Genomic DNA, 24567 nt, shown 5'->3' with positions numbered 1-24567 from the left:
GAGAATTAATTATTATTTAAATAATGTGATTATTTAAATTTGAATTTGAACACATCTAGATTTATCCATTTAAACTTATTTGATAAGTTGTTCAATTTAGAATTCAAATTAATTTAAGTTTGACTTAAATTCGAATTTGAATCTGAATTAAAATTGGACTACTGGATAAAGGATAAAATCTCTTCCTTCCCTATCTGAGATTGGCGCCACACACACAGGGATAAATCCCTAGGGTGGCCGGCCACTTAAAGGATAAGGGGAAGGGATTTTTTGTTTCAAATTTAAAATTGGAGATAAGGATTTGATTCTATTTCTCTTTAAATATGAGAAAGATAGAAAATTGTAGAGACAATTTGAAAAACATTTTTTTAGCCCTAGTTTTTTTAGGGTGGCCGAAATTCTCATAGAGGAAAAGAGAGCAAAATATTTTTCTCCAAAAATTCCACATCGTGCATGCGTTGGTGTTTGTGGAAATTCGAGTGTTTAAGAAACCTGTTTTGTCTCACGTGTGCCCACACACACGTCTACGTGGAATCAAGGAATTGACGTGGAAGACTTTGGTATTCTAAACCCAAAGCTTGGAGCAAGGACTGTTCATGGTCAAAGAAATTCAAGTTATCATCCGAGTCAGCTTCCAGGTATTTTTCGGTTGATCCTTGAATGATGTAAATTAATGTGATTAATTTATTCGTGCATAAATTAATATAATCTATAGAGTATGTCAAATGTTTTATGAAAATTTTTGTTATACACGATCCGCTGTTTTTTTTTTCCCACCACGCTTCCGCACCCGAATTCGATTCGGGAACCAGCACTTTTGTACTCCAACCGGACAAATTTCTGTGAGGATGGAAGTCATTTATCATCCATAACAATGCAACGTGCATCTAGAAATAGGCGTCTTCTTCTTTATCATATGATCGAACTCCTTTTTCCTATAACTCTTTAAGCTCATCTACCAATGGGTGTAGATAAGTATCTATATCTTTTCCTGGAGCTTTACGCACAGGAATCAACAATGTCATGATGAATGCAGACTCTTTCATACACTTCCACAATGGCATGTTATACAGAACCACAATCACAGGCCACATGCTATATGCATTGGTCATGTTTCCAAATGTTAACCTCACATTTCTTGGTTCCTTTGCAAAGTCAGGATACTTCTTGTCAAAGTTCTTCCATACATTTCCATCAGTTGGGTGTCTTAAAACCCCATCAGTTTTGCTTCAACCAACTTCGTGCCACTTCATATCTTTTGCAGTATGGCTTGATTGATATAAACATTTTAGACGAGGCTCTAACTTAAAGTAACGCAATACCTTTTGAGGAATTTTTCCCCTTGGTGTGTTTATCAACCCAACAACTCGTCTTACACACCAGACACTCTTCTAACTATGCATTCTCCTTTCAAAATAAAACACAATCATATTTACAAGTATGAATAGGCTCATACCCCAAGCCAAGAGCGCGTAAATATGATTTTACCTCATAATGTGAACTCGGTAACTTTGCCTCTAGAAATGCCTCAATCAACAATTTGAGCAACATGTTAAACATTTTGTTACTACATTTGTTCATGAGCTTCACATGCATCAATTTGACCAAGAATGTCAAAGCCGAAAACTTTTCACAGCCAAGATATAAAGGTTTTTTCAAATCATCAAGCAGTTGATCAAACTGTTCAGAATTTGTTGATCCTCTTGAAATTTTAGTTGATGCATCCATAGGATCTTCATCATCATCATTTTCCACTTGGACATAGCTAGACCTGGCAATATCGTGCAATAGATCATAACAATCATACTTTAACTCAACATTAGGCATAACTTGTTCAGCTGTAGGAGGATCACTAACAGTTTCACCATGCGAAACCCAAGTCTCTCTTTTATATATTTCTTGCATCCCTCTATCGATCAAATGAGCTTGAACTATTCTTGCGGATACCAGTATACATTACCACAATCACGACATGGGCATCTAATATCCCCATTTGTATTAGTTGAATTTTGAACTCTTTGGATAAACTCCCGAACCCCAGTTATGTACTCCAAACACAATCGATTAGGCAGCGATGTCCAACTATTGTCTATATACATTTTTGACCAACTAAAAGAACATGCAAAATATTAGTCACTAAAAGTATTGAGAGTTATATGTAAATCAAACAAAAAAAAAACATGAAAACTACACATTTAATATTATTATATATGATTTTTTTTTAAAATATTCATTTTTAATTATTAAAAAAGACTAGGTAACGCAAAAAAGAATAACAAGAACAACGACAGCAACACCAATGACAATATAATAATAATAATAAGAAAAAAAATTAAAGTAATAAGAGAATGCTCACCTTAAAAAAAAAAAGAAACACCTGGCGATTAAAAAACAATACAGCAACAATAATAACTACAATAATTACAACAACAATAATAATAATAATAATAATAATAATAATAATAATAATAATAATAATAATAACAAAAGTACATTAATTTCTTAAAAAAAAAGAAATACTCACACAATCTATTAGAAGCGCCCAACTAAAGAGAAAGAAATATGCACATAAATTGAGGAGAGCTAAAGAGAAAGAAATATGCACATAAATTGAGGAGGTTTGAGGGGGGAGAGAGAGCATGAAGTTTGAGGGATAGAGAGCGTTGATGAAGTTTGAGAGAGAGTTTTTAGGAGAAAGTTGAGACTGTAGAGAGTAATAAAAATTAGCTTTTTATTTTTATTTTATAATTTCATTTAATGAATCCTATTAGGAATTGGAGATTGTATTCAAAATTGAATTTGTTTTAATTTTTACCCATTAAAAAATTATTTAATTATCAAAATTTCCTGATTCAGCGGGGAAGTTTGTTATGTTTTTCCAAATTTTTTTTACTTTAAAAAAACAATTTCCTGATGCCTTTGCGCATTAAGAGCTTTTTGAAAATTACATATCTCAAATTCTAAAAAACTTTTCGACGCTATATGGCGTCGCAAATTTAATTTTCAAAAACTTCCTGACGCCTACATAGCGTCAGAAAATTAACTCCTAATTCTCAAAAAACTTCCAGATGCTATATGATGTAATTCTTAAAAAAAATTTGACGCCTACATAGTGTTAGAAAATTATATCTCAAATCTCAAAAAACTTACCCACGCCATTTGGCGTCACAAATTTAATTCTCAAAACTTGCCGACGCCGACATAGCATCGGAAAATTAACTCTCAATAAAAAATTCCGACGCTATATGGCATCGCAAACTGAATTCCTAAAAACTTCTCGACGTTTATAGGCGTCGGGAAGTTTCTAGTCAACAAGATCCGCCCGGTGAACGACTAAATAAACTTACCGAAACTAATTTTTTAAAATAACGTCGATAAGTGTGAATATTTCTGACGACATAAAACCATCAAGAATTATTAGCGTCAATAAATACATCTTTTCTTGTAATTCTCAGCCAACTTCTCCAACCGGTTAACCCAGGGCCGGCCCAACCTTACTGTAAAAGACTAATATTGATGTCTAAAGGACAAACTAGAAAAACGACAGCTACATGTAATCGACAATTTATTGAAACGGCGTTAATTAACTTTACAAAGGAAATCAAGTGAACAGGATGGCAAGACTATAACCAACTTCTCCCTCTGTCTATTCAAATCATACCATAGTTTGATGGAAAATTATATTAATCGATTCTTTAAGCAAAAAATTTTAGCGTGAAGCTTCTGCTACCCGGCCGGTTTCTAATCCTTCAATTGCCTGTACGGAATTAAATATATTCGTTCATCAAGAACTTTCGTTACATTAAGAATGAGAATACGGAAGCATAAAACGGCAAATTTAGATATCTTAATTTCGTAATGTTTATTCATCTTAATATCTTAATATTACACAAAAGGACGACCAAGACAATAGAGCACAAATTAAAGCGAGTAAACGCTTTTACTTATTTGACGTATATAAACATGCATAAAATATAAGGTACTTGACACATTACAACACGTTACAGCATGACATTGCCATAGGTTACAGAACGCTGACGCACAGGCACACTGCTCGAGAAGAAATTTTTGGGGGGCTTGCCAAAGCGGCCATGAAATAATTTGATGGTTGAACATTTCGTGACGTTTGCTTCCATAGGAAAGGATCCTAGTACCAGAGCCTTTACAAGACCCGGGAGCTTATAATTCTTTGAGGCTTGAACATGTGGAGGAATGTAGATTGCCTTGGCAATGTCGTCAAGCATTTCGGTGTCGGAATCATAACGGTTGGAAGAGTTGTAGAACATCTGAAACACTTTCAAACAAGAGAGGTGAAGATGCCTGCATTCTTTGGGCAGATCTGTCAAGTCATCCATCAAAACATGCTCAAGAAACTCTTCTTTTTTCTTGTTCAACATCTCTCCCACGTAAGAGATTGCCTCTTCAATGTTTGCCTCGGGGTTGTTTCTCAAGTGGAGTAGAACAGAGTTTGGTGTGCCTTCATCTTTTTCTTTCTGCAAGTACGTACGTACCACATGAGGGAAAAAAATTATTGGGACTATTGCATGTAATTAGATTATTTTTGTAGTGATGGAAGCCAAATTCATTAATGATTACAATTTTGTATTAGACTATCACATATTGATTTTTTCATATTTTTTTTTGTCTTTTATTGAATAAATTATAGCAGGGATTTTGATATAAAACGAGTTGTTTAGTGAGTGCCAACTTAATTATAATGCGTAAAGTTTTTTATATGAGTTGCCCAATATTTTCATTTAAGAAATGAAAGCGAAATTAATGTTGATCACCTTGTAGCTTTGCATGTCATTCAACAGTCGTGAAATAATCATGAGCAATTTTGTAAGGGGTTCATATTTGGGCGGTCGAAGTTTGGAAATTGGTAAGCTTGGCTCCAAATAACATGAAGCTGGTAGAACTGTGGTGTGAGTGCCAATGGATATCATTCCAACTTTAAGATATTCATCCATTGATGGTATGCTGTCACTGCTACCCCACTCGGATTCCACAAGCCATGAAAGAAATGTTTCATACCACTACAAAAAAAAACAAAAAAAAAAAAGTCATTAATGTTACTTGGTTCAAAGTAGAACCTTAAATTAATTATCAGAAAAGTAAGAAAGGTCATAGCTTACTATATCTCTTAAACAACTCGTTATGTCGCTTCCTTCTTGTTTGAAGTACTCGGTTGCCATTTCATTAACAAGATTATCAAGGGCATTAAAAATTATCTTACCGTCCCCACACAAGCCCTTGGGATTCCATCTGGAAAAAAGTTGTATCAATTTGATTAATATAATTCATTCATTACAAGTATTTCTTTGGACGAATGGATATATATATATATATAGACATAGATATAGTTACCTTTTAATTGCATCAATAAGGCTTCTCAGCTCATTCAAAGAGCGTCCTTTCATGTCAAAAAAATCGTCAGCAACCGTGATTAGAATGGCGCTTTTTGCAACCATCAGTCGAACATGGGAATCGTAAGGCAGAGAACAGGATGCAGCTACTGCAAAATAGCAGTAGGTAGTTTTCTCTCTTCCAAATCCCATAGCGCTAAGTCCACGGTCTTTAGACCACCTAATCTCCATAGAAGACAAACAAATCTACTAAATGATTATGTTATATACGTATATGAACACCCCAAAAAAAAAAAAAAAAAAAAAAGACATATCTTAACTCTTGGATCTCAAAGTGCCGACCTCATCAGCAGAATAAAGGAGACCTATAACTTTAAAAAAACGTACGGTTGGCAACCAATCAAGGGTAGCCTACCATTTCTTTAGGAAACGTATTACAGACGCTTGGTTCACATTTGTTAAAATAGTGTTAAAACGCGGCAATATAAGATTGGAAAAAAGAAAAAAAAAAGCCGAAATGACATAGAGAGCTCTCATGATTTTAAGAGAGCGGAGAGCCAATATATGCATCTGCTGATGTTACACACGTTGAGTACTAGAATTACATGTCATCTGACTACACATTTAGGCCTCGTTCATTTCACCAATTCGAATTTTCAATTCTAATTTTGCTATAGTTAAAAGCTCTCACATAAAATCACATCTCGACTCGAATTGAAAATTCGAATCCGCGAACTGAACTGAACGAGGCCTTACACTTACAACTAAAGCCGAAATGACATAGAGAGCTCTCATGATTTTAAGAGAGCGGAGAGCAAATATATTCATCTACTGATGTTACACACGTTGAGTACTAGAATTACATGTCATCTGATTACACATTTAGGGCTCGTTCATTTCACCAATTCGAGTTTTGCTATAGTTAAAAGCTCTCACATAAAATCACATCTCGACTCGAATTAAAAACTCGAATCCGCGAACTAAACGAGGCCTTACACTTACAACTCAGATAATTGTTACCAAACTGGATGGCCTGTGTGTGTGTGTGTGTGTGTGTTTGTATACCTTTTCAATTGGTCCAATTCAGTCTTGTAGATAAATTGCTGCCATTAAAAAGTACAAATTATAACATATAAATTTAATAAATAAAAACTTAAAACCGGACGAGTTCAGGATGGGAACCCTAAACCCGTACCCTGAAAAGATCATGTCTATCATGCGGGTAATTCAAGTTGGTGGGTAAAATTGATTACCATCCCACTAATTAAAATATTGTGCATGTTTAAGTGAGAGGTACATATATACATACATATATATATATATATATATATATATACATACACATATATACCTTTGAAAGGAGGACTTTCCCCTCCAAAGAGCATTGTTTGCACTTTCTTCGATCCAAAGTCTGTGCTCCAGGTGGTCCAGTCGAGCCATCCATGCAATACTCAACTCATGCTCAATCTATGAATCAACTTTGTTGTTAGATCATCATGATATATATATATATATATATATATGTGTGTGTGTGTATGTAAGTAGTGGATTTTACAGTACATATAAGTAACACTACCACAAACAAGTTAAATATATATATGAGAGATGCTAAATAAAACTTTTGGTATTTATCATTTATTATTTAAAAACTTATCATGCAACATCATGTGAATTTCAATATGATAATATGTAAATATTATAATAGACATGTTAACTTATATGTACTTATAGAGAAAAAAAAAGATTATATATGCAATATGTATGCGTAATATGCGTATATGTATTACTGACAAAAATGTCTTAATAATTAAAAAGCTTCAAAATATTCAAAGACAATTAAAAAAAAAAAAACCAGTGGACTACAAAAGTCTACATTTCGAGCATTCCTTTTCATACTCATTTCTAGTCTAATTATGCATATGGCTATGTCTGCGAGACTGCGACAACATATATATTCCCTCGTTCGCATGATTACTTCGTTTTACTTTATATTTTTATACTAGCTATCTGAAACCACGCGGGAGAGAATTTATATTATAGGTAAAAATGAAAAATATATTTATTAGGATCTTATTTAGAGAAATAAAAAAATGCAATAAAATAAAAAAAAGTAAGAATGAAAAAAGGAAAAAAAAAAACAACATATGAAACATTTTGTCAGGAAAAGAGGATTTAAAAGAAATTTAGATCGGAATATGTATGAAAAGAAATTATTTCAACAGAACATTAGAGAGAAAAATATATTTGTGTGAGTCAATTTAGGAAAAAAAAATGTATAATAAGGTAAAAAAAAGATAAAAATAAAAAATTAGAGAAAAATTAAAAAATTAGAGAAAAATTAAAAAAAAAAAGAGTAAGAAAAAGAGAGAAAAATAAAGTTAAAAAAAATAACGAAACTTTTTTAACAAAACATTTTGGGTAGCATAGGAAAAAACCCATTTACTTTTAGCAGGTAGTATAGATAGATAGACAATTGTCTTGATTGCTTAAGTTAGGACACGTCAGAAATATTTTTTGTCACCAGTTGTACATTGTTTCCTTTTCTCCGTTTTTTTGACACCAAATGATTCAACGTGAAAAGAAGGTCAAATTACAATGTTTTTCTTAAAATTTAAATTTAATTTTTTTATTATAATATTTTTACTCATATAAAATTTACTTTTAAACTCAAAACTCAAGTTGTGAAAAAAATGCTACAATATCAACACATTCAAGTAGTACGACTTTTTTAAAAGCCATATTAATTTCTCTAATTCAACTCATGAGAGAAAGGACTTCCAGTGGTCCCATTACAACCAAAGCACTTAAAATAATTATAAATGATATAAAAATCGAGTCTCACATGATTAAATATATAAATAAGTTTATAGGGTATTAAATCACATCACTTAATAGGTATGTAAACCTTTGTTTTTTATAAAGTCTAATTTCTAAAAGTTGTCAGAGTCTAACAATCTTAAACGAGCGACTTGATCTATCCAATACAAGATTAGTACTTCTAAAAAGAACACCATCTTATGTGGCATGTAAAGGATAAAATAAACATGATACTCACAAATTTAAACATAAATTATAAAATTACACAAGATAGAAAACTTTTCCGATAGTGAAGTTGAAATATATTAATTTTGAAAATATTTTAAGAATAGCAAAAATTACATTGTAATTATTTTAATATATTCATGTTTATTTTACAAAGTTATGTGGTAATTAATTATTTATTTTAATGATATTGTTTTTTGATCTATTTGTAAAGTATTCTAAATGTTTTTGTTATATTCAAACACGCTAGTTATGTATAAAGTCTAAACATAAACTTAGACATTAAACCACCCACTTAATAAGTAGTCCTTATATCACAAAAATTAGACCTTATAGAGAGTTCAATTTTCTAAAATAATAATCACAATATAAGAGTTACATGTTAGAATTATTAACATTGACAAATATCAAACATAAATGTCAAAAGAAGATCATTTACCAATATTATATGTAAATGTAACTTTTTTGTATAAAGTTAAGTCTCTAGGCTGTTCTCTTTTATCATTTACCTTATAGGTGGCTTGCACTGATAATGTAATTACCAAGAAACAGTAAGTTAATTACCAATTTACAGAAAGGATTTCGATGATCTCCCTCCCCTAAGGAATTGGATTTCTCAATTAGTTTTCTTGCAAATGTTCTTGCTTCCGGAAGCTCAAATTCTGTAGGAAACATAAGATCCGTAGCTCTATAAACGTTAAGTAATACACCGGAGAAGTATTCAAAGTTTTTCTCTATAAGATCTCTAACTTCTTCGTTATATAAAAACCAACAGACAGTCCCTGTGACACGAAAGATATGCAAATTAGTATAGTAAAATTTATAAGCGAAAACATATATATGAGTAACAAATTTCAGGAGAAAGAAAGAGAGATGATGCATGGCTAGGATTTTAGTGTATATATATATGTGTGTGTGTGTGTACACATATATATAGCAATTTGTAAAATTAAACCCTTACGTGGAGATACTTTATAGCCATGCATTCTTAGGAGCCGAAAAGCCAAACAATCTTTGAGTAGTTGTAGTTGTATTGTTGTGGCTGAATGGTAGGGTTCTATACTCGGTTTTCGATTCATGAGTATGTAATTCCTGAAATATTCATACATTCATCATACAATATTAGAATCCTAAGGACATGTTGCGAAAAATAATGATACAGGTTTTTTTTTTAAAAATTTTTATAAGTGAAAGGACCATTATCTTATCTAGCATCTTAATAAAATATATATTGTTCTTTATAAAAATCTTTCTTATGTTATGAATTATATCCAGTATTATACTCAACATGTGCGGGGATGTAGCTCAAATGGTAGAGCGCTCGCTTTGCATGCGAGAGGCACAGGGTTCGATCCCCTGCATCTCCATTTCCTATTGTTTTTGCGTTTATTTGTTTATTTTTATAACAACATACGTCAATTTGTAGTGTTGTTTGTACTCACTCTTGAAAGAAGTTTTAGTTGCTTTAAAGTATGTGATAAGAAATAATACATAGAATCAATAAGTGCGTATGGTTTAATTACTTGTGAACTTTTTCGAGAACTTTTTCAGTCTCCACCATGAAATGCTCAGCCAACCCCAACCGTTGCACGTGGTTAATAATGCAAAGCTTTATGAGGTCTTCATCTATTGGGTAAGTTCCAGGAACTGCATACATAAATATTCCATATAAATAAATATATATATGTATATATATAGTTTCGTACGTGATGATTTGCAGAAAAAAAAAAAAAATCATGTAGTAATAACATTGTATCTGACCGCCATTTTTGGAATATCTTTGAGCTAGAGACTGTAAATAGGCCAAGCACTTTTCATTTCCCGTGGCCAAAAATGCTTGTGCTGTAGCAGAGGGAGATTGGAACAAAGAGCCGTCATCGCTCAAGTGCTTTATTATATCTCCTTCTTCAACATTATAACATGAAGGCAGGGCGTCCATATATGATAGTAATGGTGGATAATGATGGCTATCGACAAGACCCTCTCTACAATATGATTAACAGCATAAATATCTATATGATTAGTTCTAAACTTTCGTACGCACTTATATACCAATCAAACATGAAATCATGAAAAAATATGAAGATCATAAGTACTTGGATTAATTACGTTTCAAGAATCAGTTGCCTCTGGGAAAATATATCCGAAACAGCGGATTCTTCTATTTCGATCTTCAGATCATAAACTCCTCGGCAAAATTGAAGCATTCCTGGGAAAACGATCGCAAACCAACGAGGACAGTGATCTTTGACTTCTTTCAGGAGCTTCTCTGCATTTGACGATTGAATATAGGCCAATCCTGCGATAGTTGTATAATTAAGAGACAGCTCATAAAGTTTTCTGCTAAATAATATTAAAAATAAAATAAAAGACAGAGAGCTTGACGACTATTGGGGTAAAGAAATCCGTACAGAAAATGAAACTTGGACGTAATCGCATGTGTTTGTATAAAACTTATATATAAGAGTCTTTAACAAAAATATTAAATGTAATTCTTAACATCAAATAATGTCAAAGTCATTTTACGATTAATTAATATAATAACTTAACAAAATTTGATATAAATAGAAAAGTGTGTAAATATATATTGGACTGAAAATCACGTACCTTTGTTTATCATGATCGTGCCAACGTTCCACCTTCTGAGTGCAATAATGCAAGCAAGAGTCGCACTAAGACACTCAATGGTGGGGTTTCCATGGCCATCACACTCTCCCCAAAACCCTAGTTCATTCTGGTTGTTAAGTACCCAATTCAAGCAATCTTCGAACATGGGTTTGAAAGGTTTGTGGGAATCATCATCAGCTGGTATCATGGCCAGCCATGCAGTGTCATAAGCAGAAGGTGCAACGAGGGAGTAAGGATCGACGTCCGCTGTGAACATCGTTTCCTTAATTGCTTTTACTTGATCAGAAATTGCGGATAATTGCAACTCCATAATATTAGATTGATGGATTGTTGTTTATAACAAGAGAACTAGGTCGATATTTATAGTACATTTTTAGTGTTGGAAATTCTGTTGATGCTTCACGCAATGAGGTGTTCAATAGACAAGACAAGTTAAAAGGTTGTTGTGATCATTGGGGTCCAGCAGTAGGCTCTTTCTTGGAAGGTCCAAGTCTTTGATCATGCAAGTGGAATTTTTTCTGCGCCGATTCCCAATTTCATTGTGGAAATTTATATACATGTGATTCAGGTTAACTTGAATATCTGATCTTTGAAAAATTGAAGACTTTGATTTTTTTTATTTTATTTTAATTTTTATTTTGAAACTAGAGGAAATAAAGTTGAACTCTACATCTTAAAATGTAGTCATGTATGAACTTTTGTATTAAATTAAAACAACTAGTAGCTTTCAAGTCTCATGAGATTTTTAGTTAGCAACAATCATTTATGTTTTAATAATGAGTGAGCTAATTATTTGTCGATAATGAAAACTCGTCATACATTCATATATATATATATATACACACACACGTACATATATGTAAATAATATTTCAAAGACAAATGATTACATATACATCTACACTTTTATTACCATAATATATATATATATATATATATATATCTCTGTGTGTGTGTGTGTGTGTACGTGTGTGCGCACGAGCGTTAGAGATGAGATATGCTCTAGCGTCCACTAAAATAGAGAAAGTTAAACATATAACATAATCTTATTAATTATGTTAAAATATAGCAAACAAATTTAAAACAGGGAAAAATGTAAAACCACTCTTTTATAGTAGTTATTTTTCTATTGTTGACCTCTTTAATTATAACTGTCTTTTTATTAGAATAAATTAATTTAAACAACTTAAACAAAAGAGATAATACTGAATAAAGGGACAATATGGATTTCACATTGAATTTTAAGGGTACATTAAAAGAAAATTCTTTAAAATGTTATAAATATGCAACAAATATCAAAATCATTAGAATATTACTACATTTTAACTTCACTTTATGAACTATGTAATTTTTACTAAATAATAAAAAGTGGACTTATATCGTAAAGAGCTGTCAACCTATCCAGATCTTGGGAAATGGTTATTCAACTTTATGCATGCAACTACTAGTTTGTCTTCGGTTTGGATGATGAGATTTTATAGTTTGTCTTCGGTTTCTTGGCAAAGTCAGTCTTACAAATTAATGTACTGTTGAGGGTTTAATGACATTGTCAACAACCAATTCATCTCTAATTGATCATCTCAAGAACCATTTATTGTTGTCTAACCAAATCATCCTTATTCACTTGCACTTGCTCTTCTGCATAATTATGATTGATTGACATTCGAAAGTATCTTTTCATCTACAAACTTACGATCAAGACGGCAAGACCCTAGGATAGAATTATTTAAGCAATAGACACTTGTAATTATTACCCAATCATGTAATGTGGTTTTAACCCTATTTGTAATACATCATAGGGTGCGTCTATTACACCTATTTTTCTACTTTTCATATACCCTTTTCTAATATTATTAAATTACCCATTAATAAAATTACTTTTAAGGACAATAATATTTAAAAAAAATAATCATTAAAAAAATATATTATCTTTAAGAGTTGTTGATGCAACAATTGGAATATTAGTGATATAATGATCATATATGATTGTCGAATAATATAGTGACATGATTGTAAAAAAAATTATATAATTTTGTAGTTTGTTACGTATTAGTGTTGATAATATTGCCGGAACTAATTATATGTTTTTATAGTTTTTACGGAGTTAAGCTATACGCATCGATTTTAAGGAATTCTTGCGTGAAGAATAGAAATTTTTTCATTTATTGTATAATTCGAAGTGCTATTTGTTACTTTATTGAGTTGTAGGAATCTTTTCAAAATTTTAAGAGTGGTGTAACAAGTAAACTGAAGGTACTTTAAGAATATGTGTGTAAAAAGTAAGATTATGAGTGATTTAGTTGTAGGAGCTTTTTTGAAATTTTAAGAGGAGTGCAACAAGTAGAATGAGGAGTAGTTTAAAAATGTGTGTGTGAAAAATAAAATAAAAAATAAAAAAATTGTCAATAGATGCACCCTACATCATAACATGACATCAATAGATTTATTTTTCCTGGCGTATCTACTTGCGATGACACTGACAATTATTTGTCAAATTAATTTATCAAGCTTTTCTTCACCGAATTAAGATTAGCCAATTAGGCAAATATTCAGGAGTAGTGATTAAAGAAAGCAGTTGAATTTCGGAGGCATTGTCATTTTCCAATAGGCCATGGTCGAAGTAGGCCCAATGTTCGCGACAAGATTTTTGAAGGGGCTGCCAAAGTCATGATCACATGTGCTCGTTGAACACGTCGTGATCTTTGTAGGAAGAGATAGCAGCTTTTCAAACAGTACTTCTCCTTTGAGGATTGAACTTGTGGAGAAATATAAGGGTTGTTCTTTTACAACAAAACTCAGAAAAAGTTTAAACTCAAATTATAATTTTATTTAAGTTTACGTTCTTTTAAGTTATAATTTTATTCAACTTTACTCAACTTTATTCAAGTTATAACTTCAACTCAAGTTATAACTCAAATTCAACTCAAAAACTACTCTCAAGTTACACTACAAAAGAAAATGCCCATATAGATTGCTTTATGTCACCAAGCATTTTGGTATCTGAATCATGTCGGTTTGAAGACGTGAAGATGAAGATGCCAGCATTCAATGAATCTTAGCTCCTGCATTCTTTTTTGGCGTACCCATTGTGCCATCCATCAAAATTAACAAACCCAAGAGACTCTTCTTTCTTCTTGTTCAATATCTCGCTTACATCAGAGATAGCCTCACATGTGTCTACCTCAGGGTTGCTTTCAAGTGGATATAGAATAAGGTTTGATTTGCGTTCATATTGTTCCTTCTGTCTAACATTATTTATAAAATAAGGCAACAGTTTAACTCGGGAATATTACTTTAAAGGAGGCACTAAAGCAAATAGTTTAAGGGCCCACAGAATCATTAGGACTAGGGTTAGGATTATTTTGGACTCTTATCTTTAGTAACACTAACAACCAGTTTTTTGTTTTTAGTCGAAATAAATAAGGCTTGTTCTTTTAGAATAAAACTCAAAAAAAAAAAATTTGAACTCAAGTTATAACTTTATTCAAGTTCATGTTCGTTCATAAAATTTGAGTTTGAAATTGAGTTTAGGGCTAAAATCTGAGCTCAAGTTCCCCCTCCAACTCAAACTCAAGTCAATGAACAGTATTTTTTTTATTCTTAAAATTGCTATAACTTTTTCGTTTTAATTCCGATTGAGATTATTTTTTTTTCTATATATTCACAGCGAAGAGACGAATAAAACCCCACCCATATATCCTATTAAAATTTTTTCATCACCATTGAGTTTTTATTAAAATATTATCTAAATACAAATTCAAGTTTTGACCTACCCAAACACAAACTCAAATAAATTATCAATTCAAACCATAACTCATGCACATTCAAACACAAACTCAAGTTATAACTCAAATTCAACTCAACATCTACATTCAAGTCACCAAAACTTAAAAATGCAACCGAACAAGCCCTATAATATTTCAACAGGACTGGTCTAAGATCTTTAACAAGTATAGAGTCTAACTGGCCTAAAATTTTAGGTTTGACTTAAGAAAATATTGTTGAACTTACCTAAGGACACGAGTCTCTTTTTTACCTTTTATAATTATAAATTGATTAATACTTTTTTTACTAATACTACTTAAAATTAGAAAAAAAATATTATTTATTTCACTCTATTCAAAAATAAATACTTGCCATTCACTTAATAATGATAAAACAAAATACCACACTGATATTTAATTATTTAGAATGAAGTACAAACCAGATTTCTAAAACATAAACTAGTAAGATATAACATGATCATTTAATTACTTAGTAAATAACGGATCCTTAAGAATTTGAATTTGTTTTTTTCTATTTTATCCTTATTTGTATTGCATTTTCCCTTTTTTTTTCCTTTTTCATCCTTCGCTTAGTTCTCTCTTAAACTTTGTCTCTCTCTCATCTGCGTTGTCGTTGTAATGTGAAAGCGCATTACCGATTACTTTATGAGGCGTAGCTACTTGGAAAAGTCTGCATCAGGATTGTAATTGAACGACCGTGATTGTTTTGTGGGGTACTGTGACTTCATCCGGCGGCGGCCGAATTAGTAAAGTTGTTCTCCGCTTTCAAATTGGAGAATAATGAAAGAATGAAGGATAATAACTTGGGTTTAATTAGACGTATGGCCAAATTACAGTTATGTAATTGAAATATAGCCTACATTTGAGAATATTTTGGCCTAATTGTATAATGATATTTAAATAATGTATTATGTAATTACTTTTCTAACCTTTTAATGATATCAATTTCTTACTTATCTTGATATTGCTCTACTTTTTTCTCATATTTTGTGGGATATCAACCTTTTAAATCGCAAAATTAAAAAACCAAATCCCATCAAATAAAAAATATAAATATCATCAAAATACATGCTCATTAGTGAAGGTTTAACTTATTTTGTTTAGCAATACACTATATCCTATCATTAAAATACACGCTCATTAAATTAATGACATTATTTTGTTTAACAATACATTATATCCTATCATTAAAATACATGCTCATTATTTTAACAATACACTATATCCTATCATTAAAATACATGGTCATAGCAAAAGAAGAGGTTTTCTAGTGAGAAAATTTCAGAGAAAGAGAGAAAGAGCATGGGGAAGAAGGGGAATAGTTTGGCTGGCTACCGAAAGCGTGTCTTCGGTTAATCGGCCCCCAAAATACACCCAAGCACTTTGCATTAGCCGATCTACACGATGGTGGAATAAAGGTAGTCATTTTGTCGGTGTTGGTATTTTTTTTTCCCACAAATTGTTAGCGTGCTTTGGTTGTTTTTGTTATTTTTGGTCGTGTTCCCCCACCAAGCTATAACTTTGTGTGGGTTTCGTGTTTTTTTTATCCTCTATATGTCTTTAGCCAGATATCTCGCTTCGACAAACGTGATTTGAAAGAATACTGACTTCAGAGATCTTTATAGAGTTTGCTACAGCCCTTTCGGGAGAGCCAACCGTGTCGGGAGAATTAAACGAATTAAAATAAGTGCTCCAAATTGTGTCCATTATCAGACCTTGGATCCCTGCACTAGGACGCCAACGGATCTATCGATTTTAATTTATTGTATTAAGTTTTCTGTATAGAATTCTTTGTGAGCTTCATAGTTTTTTAATTAATGAAATGTTTTTTGCCTTAAAAAAAATACATGCTCATATAATTAATGACATTATTTTGTTTAACAATACACCATATCATGCCATTAAAATACAACTCATTAAATTAATGACATTATCAGGTGTTTTTAATCGTCATTATCTATGTTTGATTTTTCATTAAAAAGATTTAAAACTAGTAGTTATTAGATATTTAACTTTTTTAATTTTAGATTTGCTAAAGCTGATCCACCAAATCGGCATCAACAAATCTCATATAAACAATAATTTGACTGCTTTCAGATTTTGTATATTCAAAATTGAATACTCTTTGTAGGTAATGTATGTAGATAATGCTTGGCTGTCTCTAAGAATCAAGAAATAGTCGATCAATGAATTAGTTGGATCAGTTTTTTAGCAATTTAATTAAGAGAAAAATAGAGAAGTTGTTTACAGATAAACATGCGGAGCAAAAATTTCTAGGAAAAAAAAAAATAGTCAAACAAAATTAATTAAAGGGGTATTTTTGGGTTGCCAATAAATGTATTTCAAAAAATAAGTTATACATGTGTGATCTTTGTAAAATTCAGCTACAATTTAATTCAACCTTGAAAAGACGGTTATATTGTAATATTTATTAGGGAGAAAGAGGGAAATAGGCGTTTTCGTCCATAACTTGTCTGGTTATGAACCATAACTTGACAAGTTATTCCCGATTTTTATCCATGACTTGTCTGGCTATGAACCATAACTTGACAAGTTTGTCCATAACTTATCTGATTATGAACCATAACTTGACAAGTTATGACCTATTAATTTTTATAACTAAAAGTTGACCTATATACTTTCTTAAGCTTTTAAGCTTTTCATATTGACATATTTCCTACTATTTCCCTATTTATTAACTGAGTTCTGCCTCGAGCCAAGTTAAACTTCTATTGGGCCCAAGCTCTAGGTGGCCAATGCTCTTGTAATATCCAAGAGCATTATCCACTATTGTTTTTCTTCCAAATTCCGGCAAGTAGTAAATTTGGTTGTTAAATCTTCAGAAATATCGTTTTAATGAGGCACCCTAGGAATTTTGCCCCTCTAATAGGAGGGGTCAGAGACTCAGAATTCCGTCTTTCTAGAGCACCCTTTAAAGGTCAACAATGTGTTTTGTCAAATCACTCTGTCGGTTGCCCAGAGTAATCTATTAGGTTACAACCGCTAACCTATCAAATTATGCATCTGGGCAGCACGTCGCTAGAGTAATCTACTATATTTACCACGGTTAATCTACCAGATTATGCTATCCTTTTCAACACAAATCACCAGTTGTCTTCAGTGGTGGTCGCTAATGCTGACCACCAAAGTAATCTTGTAGATAACCATGGGCAATCTACCAGATTAAATACTGGACTGAATAGATAAATAATTAATTACAAAAATTAATTCACTAAAAAAGTCCCATGAAAGTTCAAAATCTTACAAAATTTTAATCTAAAATAAGTTTCTTTCTAATATGTGCAAATTAAAAAAAAAAAAAGAATTAAACACGCAAGATAGAAATTCTATATATAACATAAGCACAATTACCAATATTGATGAAGTTAACAAAAGCATAATATTTGTCTCATTTGCTCTTATTAAAAACCCCTTAAAAGATTTCTATCCACATTAAAAACTATATGTCGTTTTATCGCTTGGTTCCCTTGCAAGTGGTCCCATGTGCTCTTCAACATTGTCCCAGCTCCTGATACTCGCAGTCGACCAATTCGGAGAAAAGTCGGCTTAGAAAGATCTTCACCAAATGAATGCCCACTTCTAAGACGTGTGGTTACCTAGTAGGTTACTCTAGTCATTGGTTCAAGTTTCACCTGCGGGGTGACTTCACTGATGATTATTTGCAGGTGACTTCAGTAATTTGTGAGGTACTCATCAACTAAGTAAACATTGGTCACCCGTTGGTTGACTTTAGTGACCGCTATTAGTAACCTTACAATTTCATCGACTAAACTTTATTACAGCGTTCTTTTGTCGTAAAAAAAATGGGGAAATAGTAAAAAATAGGTCAATATGAAAAGCTTAAGAAAGTATATAGGTCAATTTTTAGTTATAGAAATTAATATGTCATAACTTGTCAAGTTATGGTTCATAACCAGATAAGTTATGGACAAACTTATCAAAGTATGGTTTATAACCAGACAAGTTATGGATAATTATGGACAATAACTTGTCAAGTTATGATTCATAACCAAACAAGTTATTGACGAAAACAGTAATTTGGCCTATTTATTAACTTATATAAACTATTGGCTTATTAATTTTAATTCATCTAAAGTCTTGGTCTATTTCTCTCTTTCTCCCAAAAAAATGATTGAAAAAAATCAACAAAAGACACAAATTATATAAGAAACTTTAGATATAGATTTTTCTTGGGTACAACATATGCAGGTAAATCTTTCTTCCTTTTCCAGAGAAAATTAAAAAATTTACCCTAAAGAGTCCGTGAGTCTGGATTTCTACCCTTAATTCTTGATTAATACATTTTTACTAGTATAGTTATTTGACTAAAAAAATTATTAATTAAGAGTAAAATGTAAAAATCTTGTAAGTATTTATCTCATTTCCTCCTCTTTCTAATGACCCAAACACACGTGTAAATTAGGCCCGCTAGTTATATAGCCCAGTTATTCGTCAAACCACTTTTCTTTAAGTGCTTCGAAAAATAACACTCCTATATATGTTACTGAATTAAAAAAAAAAACAAAAAAAAAACAAACTTCCATTCGTTTATACAACTAGAGAATTAGATGTAAATTAAATAGTGCACTTTTTGTAGCTTTAAGTTCTTTTAAAACGAATTTCCAAATTCTTTATAAGCAATGCTATATTTAAATGTTAATCCTCCATTTACTTTTCTCATCCCAAGTTTTTTTTTTTTTTTTTTGACAAGGACAGACTACAACCAAATTTGAACTTTTTTTTTTGGTTTGCTTTTTTGAAGAAAATTAACTGGGTCTCATATATATAAAAATAACAAGAATGGCATACAAGAAACTAGAAGAAATTACATGACATGGCACAAATCCAAAAACTTTACATTTATGCCACTGACCTTCAATAGATTATACTTTTTCTAGAGAACTAAGTGGCATAGATTTTAAATTTCTGCTATTAGATGATATAAATGTAAAAATAACACCATTTGAATGACATTTCTATACTTCTCCCACAAAACTATTCTTCTATACTTCTTACCAACAAATGATAATTCAAGAGTCCAGGTCATTAACAATTTAATCAGATTCCCCTTTAAAAAAACAATTTAATCATAATTGTGATCACATGTTTATTCTGACAGTAATTCCATACCATTTTGATACGAAGGTCTACCATTTAAAGTTTAAACTCTCTCTCAAGCCAAGTTCAAAATATAATTTAAACACAGTCCTTATAGATTATTTTTTTCAAAGCGAATTCAGTTAGGACTTTGGAAAGATCAAAAAAACCCATTTCAGCGTGTAGAAATTAAATAATTTTGAGTACTAATGATCACTAACGACACGTTTCCCTCCGCAGCCAATAAAGAACTCGCGACAATTAGGTTTTGGTGCTTTCTTATGGACCAATGGGCGAGGCGATATACAGATTAGGGCAAACAATAAAGACAGAACATTCAATCGTGAATTAAAAAGCCTATGTTTGCCATGTTGACATTTCAAGCCCAATCTCATTTTCTAATCAGGAAATGATAAGAACTTTGGAATAATCATACGTCACTTTGTGGAAAATATTACCCCAACTGATTCTCTCTTTTGATCTTTTCTTTTCTTTCTTATTGTTTATATAATATTCTTCCAAATTATTTTATTTTTCTGAATTAATTTTTTATATATTTATTGTACGTAAGTTGAGCAAAATTTGCTGTAATGGACAGCAATATTTTTGAACAGTTTACAATATTCGAGTGAATGTAATTGTAAGAGATTTTCAATATTGGTAGCTGAAAATACGCTGTTTTTTTTTTTTTTAAAAAAAAAAAAAATTCCCTTTCGTGCTTAAATTATATCCAAGGCTACCGTATTCTATTTACCCCTAATTACAATTTTATACCGTGACCTACTGTTGACCTATTATGATTGTTTTTGTTTTTTAAATATAATTTCTATTATGTATTTTCGAGACAAGCTTTTGATTGCAAATTTCAAAATATTACGTAAAGTATAATAATTAAAAGAATCTAATTCACCGAATAATTTAATTAACCAATACTTAAAAACTCATCCACACACACACACACACACACACATATATATATATATAAGTGAAGAGAAAAGTAAAAGAAAACCTCGGTCAAAAGAACAATTAATAAAGCCAAAGAAAATGTAGAAGAAACGTAAACCTGAAAGAAACACGCACTTGTCCGAACCTTGTCCGAGGATATATGCGTTAATACAATAAATTCTTAAATTAAATTTATATTTCGAAACAGAAATATGATAACATGAAATATTAGTATACAAATGAGGATATTGTACAGTTAATTCTAAGGTCATTCTACTTGATATATTAATCTCTATTCAATCAAGCTTTTGTAATTGATCCGAGAGCTAAGCAATATTTATAATAACGACTTTTACATTGGACAGGTCCGGCACCATAAAAACTATAATAACATTCTTCTCAAATCAAAATTTTACATATGTGCATACAAAGCTATTACAGGATTTTTTTTTTTTTTTTTTTTTTAAATTCGGCCCTCTTAAGTCTCAACATGTTCTAAGTACTATTCAAACAATACATATAATGAATATCATGAATTGTAATAAGGAATTATAAGTTTATAATCTTTCATTCAAATAATCAAACCTAAAGGAGATCTGTACCATTGAAATTAAACATATGTATCTAATATATTGATGAGAACTGACCTGTATAACGTGTATATTAACTTTAATGCTGTGTGGTTACAACAAAAGAGAATTAAGCACTACCAATAAATCTGACGATATGTATATATCTACGAGCTCCAATTCATGGTCGGAAGTTGAAACTGCGAGCCAAGAAGTACTCCGTTCGGATGAAAGGGCGTCGTATTGTTCTGCGGGATCTGGCTCAAGATAGACACAAAAGAGTTGTTATTGATTTCAGAATCGGTCCCGCCACCGCCGGTACTAGTACCACTGTTGAGATCGCCGTGGAACCGCTTCGCGCTGCCGGGTCCCACCACCGGAGGGCCCGCGCCGGCTTCGTGCCAAAACGGCGACGGCGGTAGCCGTTTCACCGCGAGGACGTTGTTTTTGTTGTTGTTAATGGAACTGCTGTGATGATGATCAGCCGATGACAATAATCCATCGAAAAAGCTCTCATCGTTTTCGAGTAAGGCCGTGTAATTACTCGGCTTCGGCGTGGGTAGTTTCGGAATAATGCTAATATTCTGAGTGGTTTGCATTGTCGTCGACTGCATAAGCAAGGCGTCCATGGAATCTTCCTTATCATGATCCATCATTGGTCTTTGGGCGTTGTTCTTCTTATAAATCCGGCACAAAACCCAATCATCTAGCTAGCATACCAAAAAATAAAAATAAAAAAATTAGTATTTCTGGATATAATTTTATTTTTTTGGGGATGAAATTGAGTATGTTTATGTGTGTGTGTATATATATATATTTATATACCCGTAAAGAGGCTTTCTTGTCGGTTGAAGTATGATGATCGGGAAGCTTGGGTTTCGTGATGTTGTCAACAAGGCGATATTCATGCATAATCCAGTTGGTTTTGATTCCCTTTGGGGGTTTCCCACCGTAGAAAACCAGAGCCTTTTTGACGCCAACTTTCTGAGTTCCATTAGACGTCAAAATAGGCTTATCGGTGCCTGTGGCTTTCCAATACCCAGAAGTTGCCGCTCTATTTGGCCTAGCCCCGTTCGGGTACTTCCTATCTCTTGGGCTGAAAAAATACCACTCTTGCTCACCAAAACTCGCCTTGCCTACACATATAATAACGATAACAAAAATAAGAATTTAATCCAATCAACAAATATATATATATATATAGGTAACTAATTAAGAATATAGAAAATTATTACTTGGGAGTTCCCATGGATCAAACTTGTACAAATCGACTTCGGCGATGATGGTGACAGGAAGTGGCACGGAAGAGGCTTTTCTCTTGAGGTAGTGAACGACGAGCTCTTCGTCGGTCGGGTGGAACCGGAACCCCGGTGGGAGTTGTGGGTGCTGCGATCCTGACGACGAATCTGTGCTCTCCATAGCAAAAATGATGAACAAAATGTTTGTTTTGAAACGCTTTCTTTTTCTTTTCTTTTCTTTTCTTTTTTTTTTTTAAAAAAGTGAAAGTTACAGGAATTAAAACGGACTTATATTAACAAGCTGCAAATGATCAAAGATAGGAACTGGGATGGATGACACGTGGATTTAGGGAGTGTGGGGACCACATGAGGTGGTGGCGGTGAACAAAGGGGCAAAAAAAAAGTGGGGACAGGCAGGTATATGGGAGTGGGGCCTAGTGGGGGGGGGGTGGTTTGGAGTTGGACTTTGGAGCAGCCTCTACGCCTTCGATGTCATGCTTTTCTTATGGATGCAGCCTAAACAGCCACACCTCCATCCAAAAAAAACAACAAACAAAACAGATTTTTTCTCTCACACAACAATGTTAAGAGAGAGAAATTAGAGGATGGCACGTGTGAATGCTCTAAGTGTGTTGTGCGGGGGGTTCAAAGTGCAAGTGTCTTTTGGTAGATTGAATGATGTGATTTTTGCAAGTGCATCTGTATGAGGACAGCACATACAGATATTATACATGCAAATTGGATTTGAGGTCCTTAAAAAGTTCCGTGTGTGTATATTGTATAGTTTCATAATTGATCACTAAGATGTTCCAGAAAGGACTAAAGGGAAAAAAAAGGAAATTTTATAACAAGAATCAATTTGAAATATTGGCATTGTTCATCACATAATATTTGCCAATTGAATCATATTATTGCCATTAACACTCTACGTACAACCAACCAGTTCATTGGTATAATTAGCTCCTCGGCTAGAGAATAAATAATGGGCTGGGTAATGCTGTTCGTTATATCTGAAGCTTCAATATTTTCTTAACCATATGATCAACCTCCTTTAGTTTTTTTTTTTTTTTTTTGCTTTCCTTTTCCTTTTTGAATTTAAGCCCTTAATATTTACCTCATCTATAATAGTCTTTTTCTTATTTTTCTTCTATTTACAAAATGGGTTGCTGTTCAAGAGGTCATAAATGAAAGCCAAAAAAAAAAAAAATTTATAAATTTTACCTTTCTTCCTTTATTTGATTATTTTTTTGGGAGAAAAAAGGAGAGTAGTACTTAGGGTCCGTTTAGTTCGATGATTCGAGTTTTTAATTCGAGTTGAGATGTGACTTTATGTAAGAGCTTTTACTGTAGTAAAAAAGTTAAATATAACTGTTTCTGAAAATTTTTTACTGTAATAAAATTCAAATTCTAAATTCGAATCGGTGAAATGAACGGGGCTTTAGTACTGATCTAGCAACGTAAGAGCACGTAAGAGTACTTCCAACAGGGCCTTGTCATCTCTTATAATATTTCGAGCAAGATTGTTTTGTGTGGCAGTTCTTATAGTGATGACAATATACTCGATCCACATAAACTACGAAAACTTCCAAGAAGTTGCAAATATATATATATGTAAATTAAGATTTCCTTGAGGGAAAAAAAGGTATAGTAGTATACTACAAAAGACTAGTAAACAAACAAGGATATTCTTGAATAATCGTGTGGGATGCACTGTTCTATAGGAAATGCCAACCGAGATCCGAGTTCATTTTGATGCTAGTTACTTCTTATTTATTTTTCTTTTATAAAAATATAATATTCTCGAATAGGATAAAGTCTCACAAATTTTCTTTAGGCAGCATATATACTCATTTTATGTAATGCATATGCATTCATTT

The 24567-nt window shown here is 32.2% G+C and overlaps 2 protein-coding genes and 1 non-coding gene across 3 annotated transcripts; 1 reads left to right on the top strand and 2 right to left on the bottom strand.

Annotated features, from left to right (window-relative positions):
• Positions 1-3921: 3921 nt before the first annotated feature.
• On the bottom strand, positions 3922-11352 carry LOC21395364 (S-linalool synthase). Its single transcript, XM_024168280.1, has 12 exons — positions 11016-11352; positions 10518-10707; positions 10170-10393; positions 9932-10055; positions 9370-9500; positions 8973-9190; positions 6708-6833; positions 6432-6469; positions 5368-5586; positions 5136-5265; positions 4791-5036; positions 3922-4493 (listed from the first exon to the last, which is right to left on the bottom strand). The coding sequence occupies exons 1-12, from the start codon at positions 11344-11346 to the stop codon at positions 4002-4004; spliced, it is 2469 nt and encodes an 822-aa protein (XP_024024048.1). The 5' UTR covers positions 11347-11352; the 3' UTR covers positions 3922-4001.
• Positions 9703-9775, top strand: TRNAA-UGC. The gene has a single exon. It is a non-coding gene; the product is annotated as a tRNA-Ala (tRNA).
• A 10135-nt stretch (positions 11353-21487) lies between the features above and the next one.
• On the bottom strand, positions 21488-22939 carry LOC21395363 (NAC transcription factor 25). Its single transcript, XM_010102275.2, has 3 exons — positions 22688-22939; positions 22278-22588; positions 21488-22162 (listed from the first exon to the last, which is right to left on the bottom strand). Exons 1-3 carry the CDS (start codon positions 22869-22871, stop codon positions 21620-21622), a joined length of 1038 nt encoding a protein of 345 aa, XP_010100577.1. The 5' UTR covers positions 22872-22939; the 3' UTR covers positions 21488-21619.
• Positions 22940-24567: the final 1628 nt, after the last annotated feature.

This window comes from Morus notabilis, unplaced genomic scaffold (genome assembly GCF_000414095.1).
Source record: "Morus notabilis unplaced genomic scaffold, ASM41409v2 Scaffold1428, whole genome shotgun sequence".
NCBI classification, from domain to species: Eukaryota; Viridiplantae; Streptophyta; class Magnoliopsida; order Rosales; family Moraceae; genus Morus; species Morus notabilis.
The sequence above is the reverse complement of the archived record's forward strand: the minus strand, read 5'-3'. Positions and strand labels throughout refer to the sequence as shown.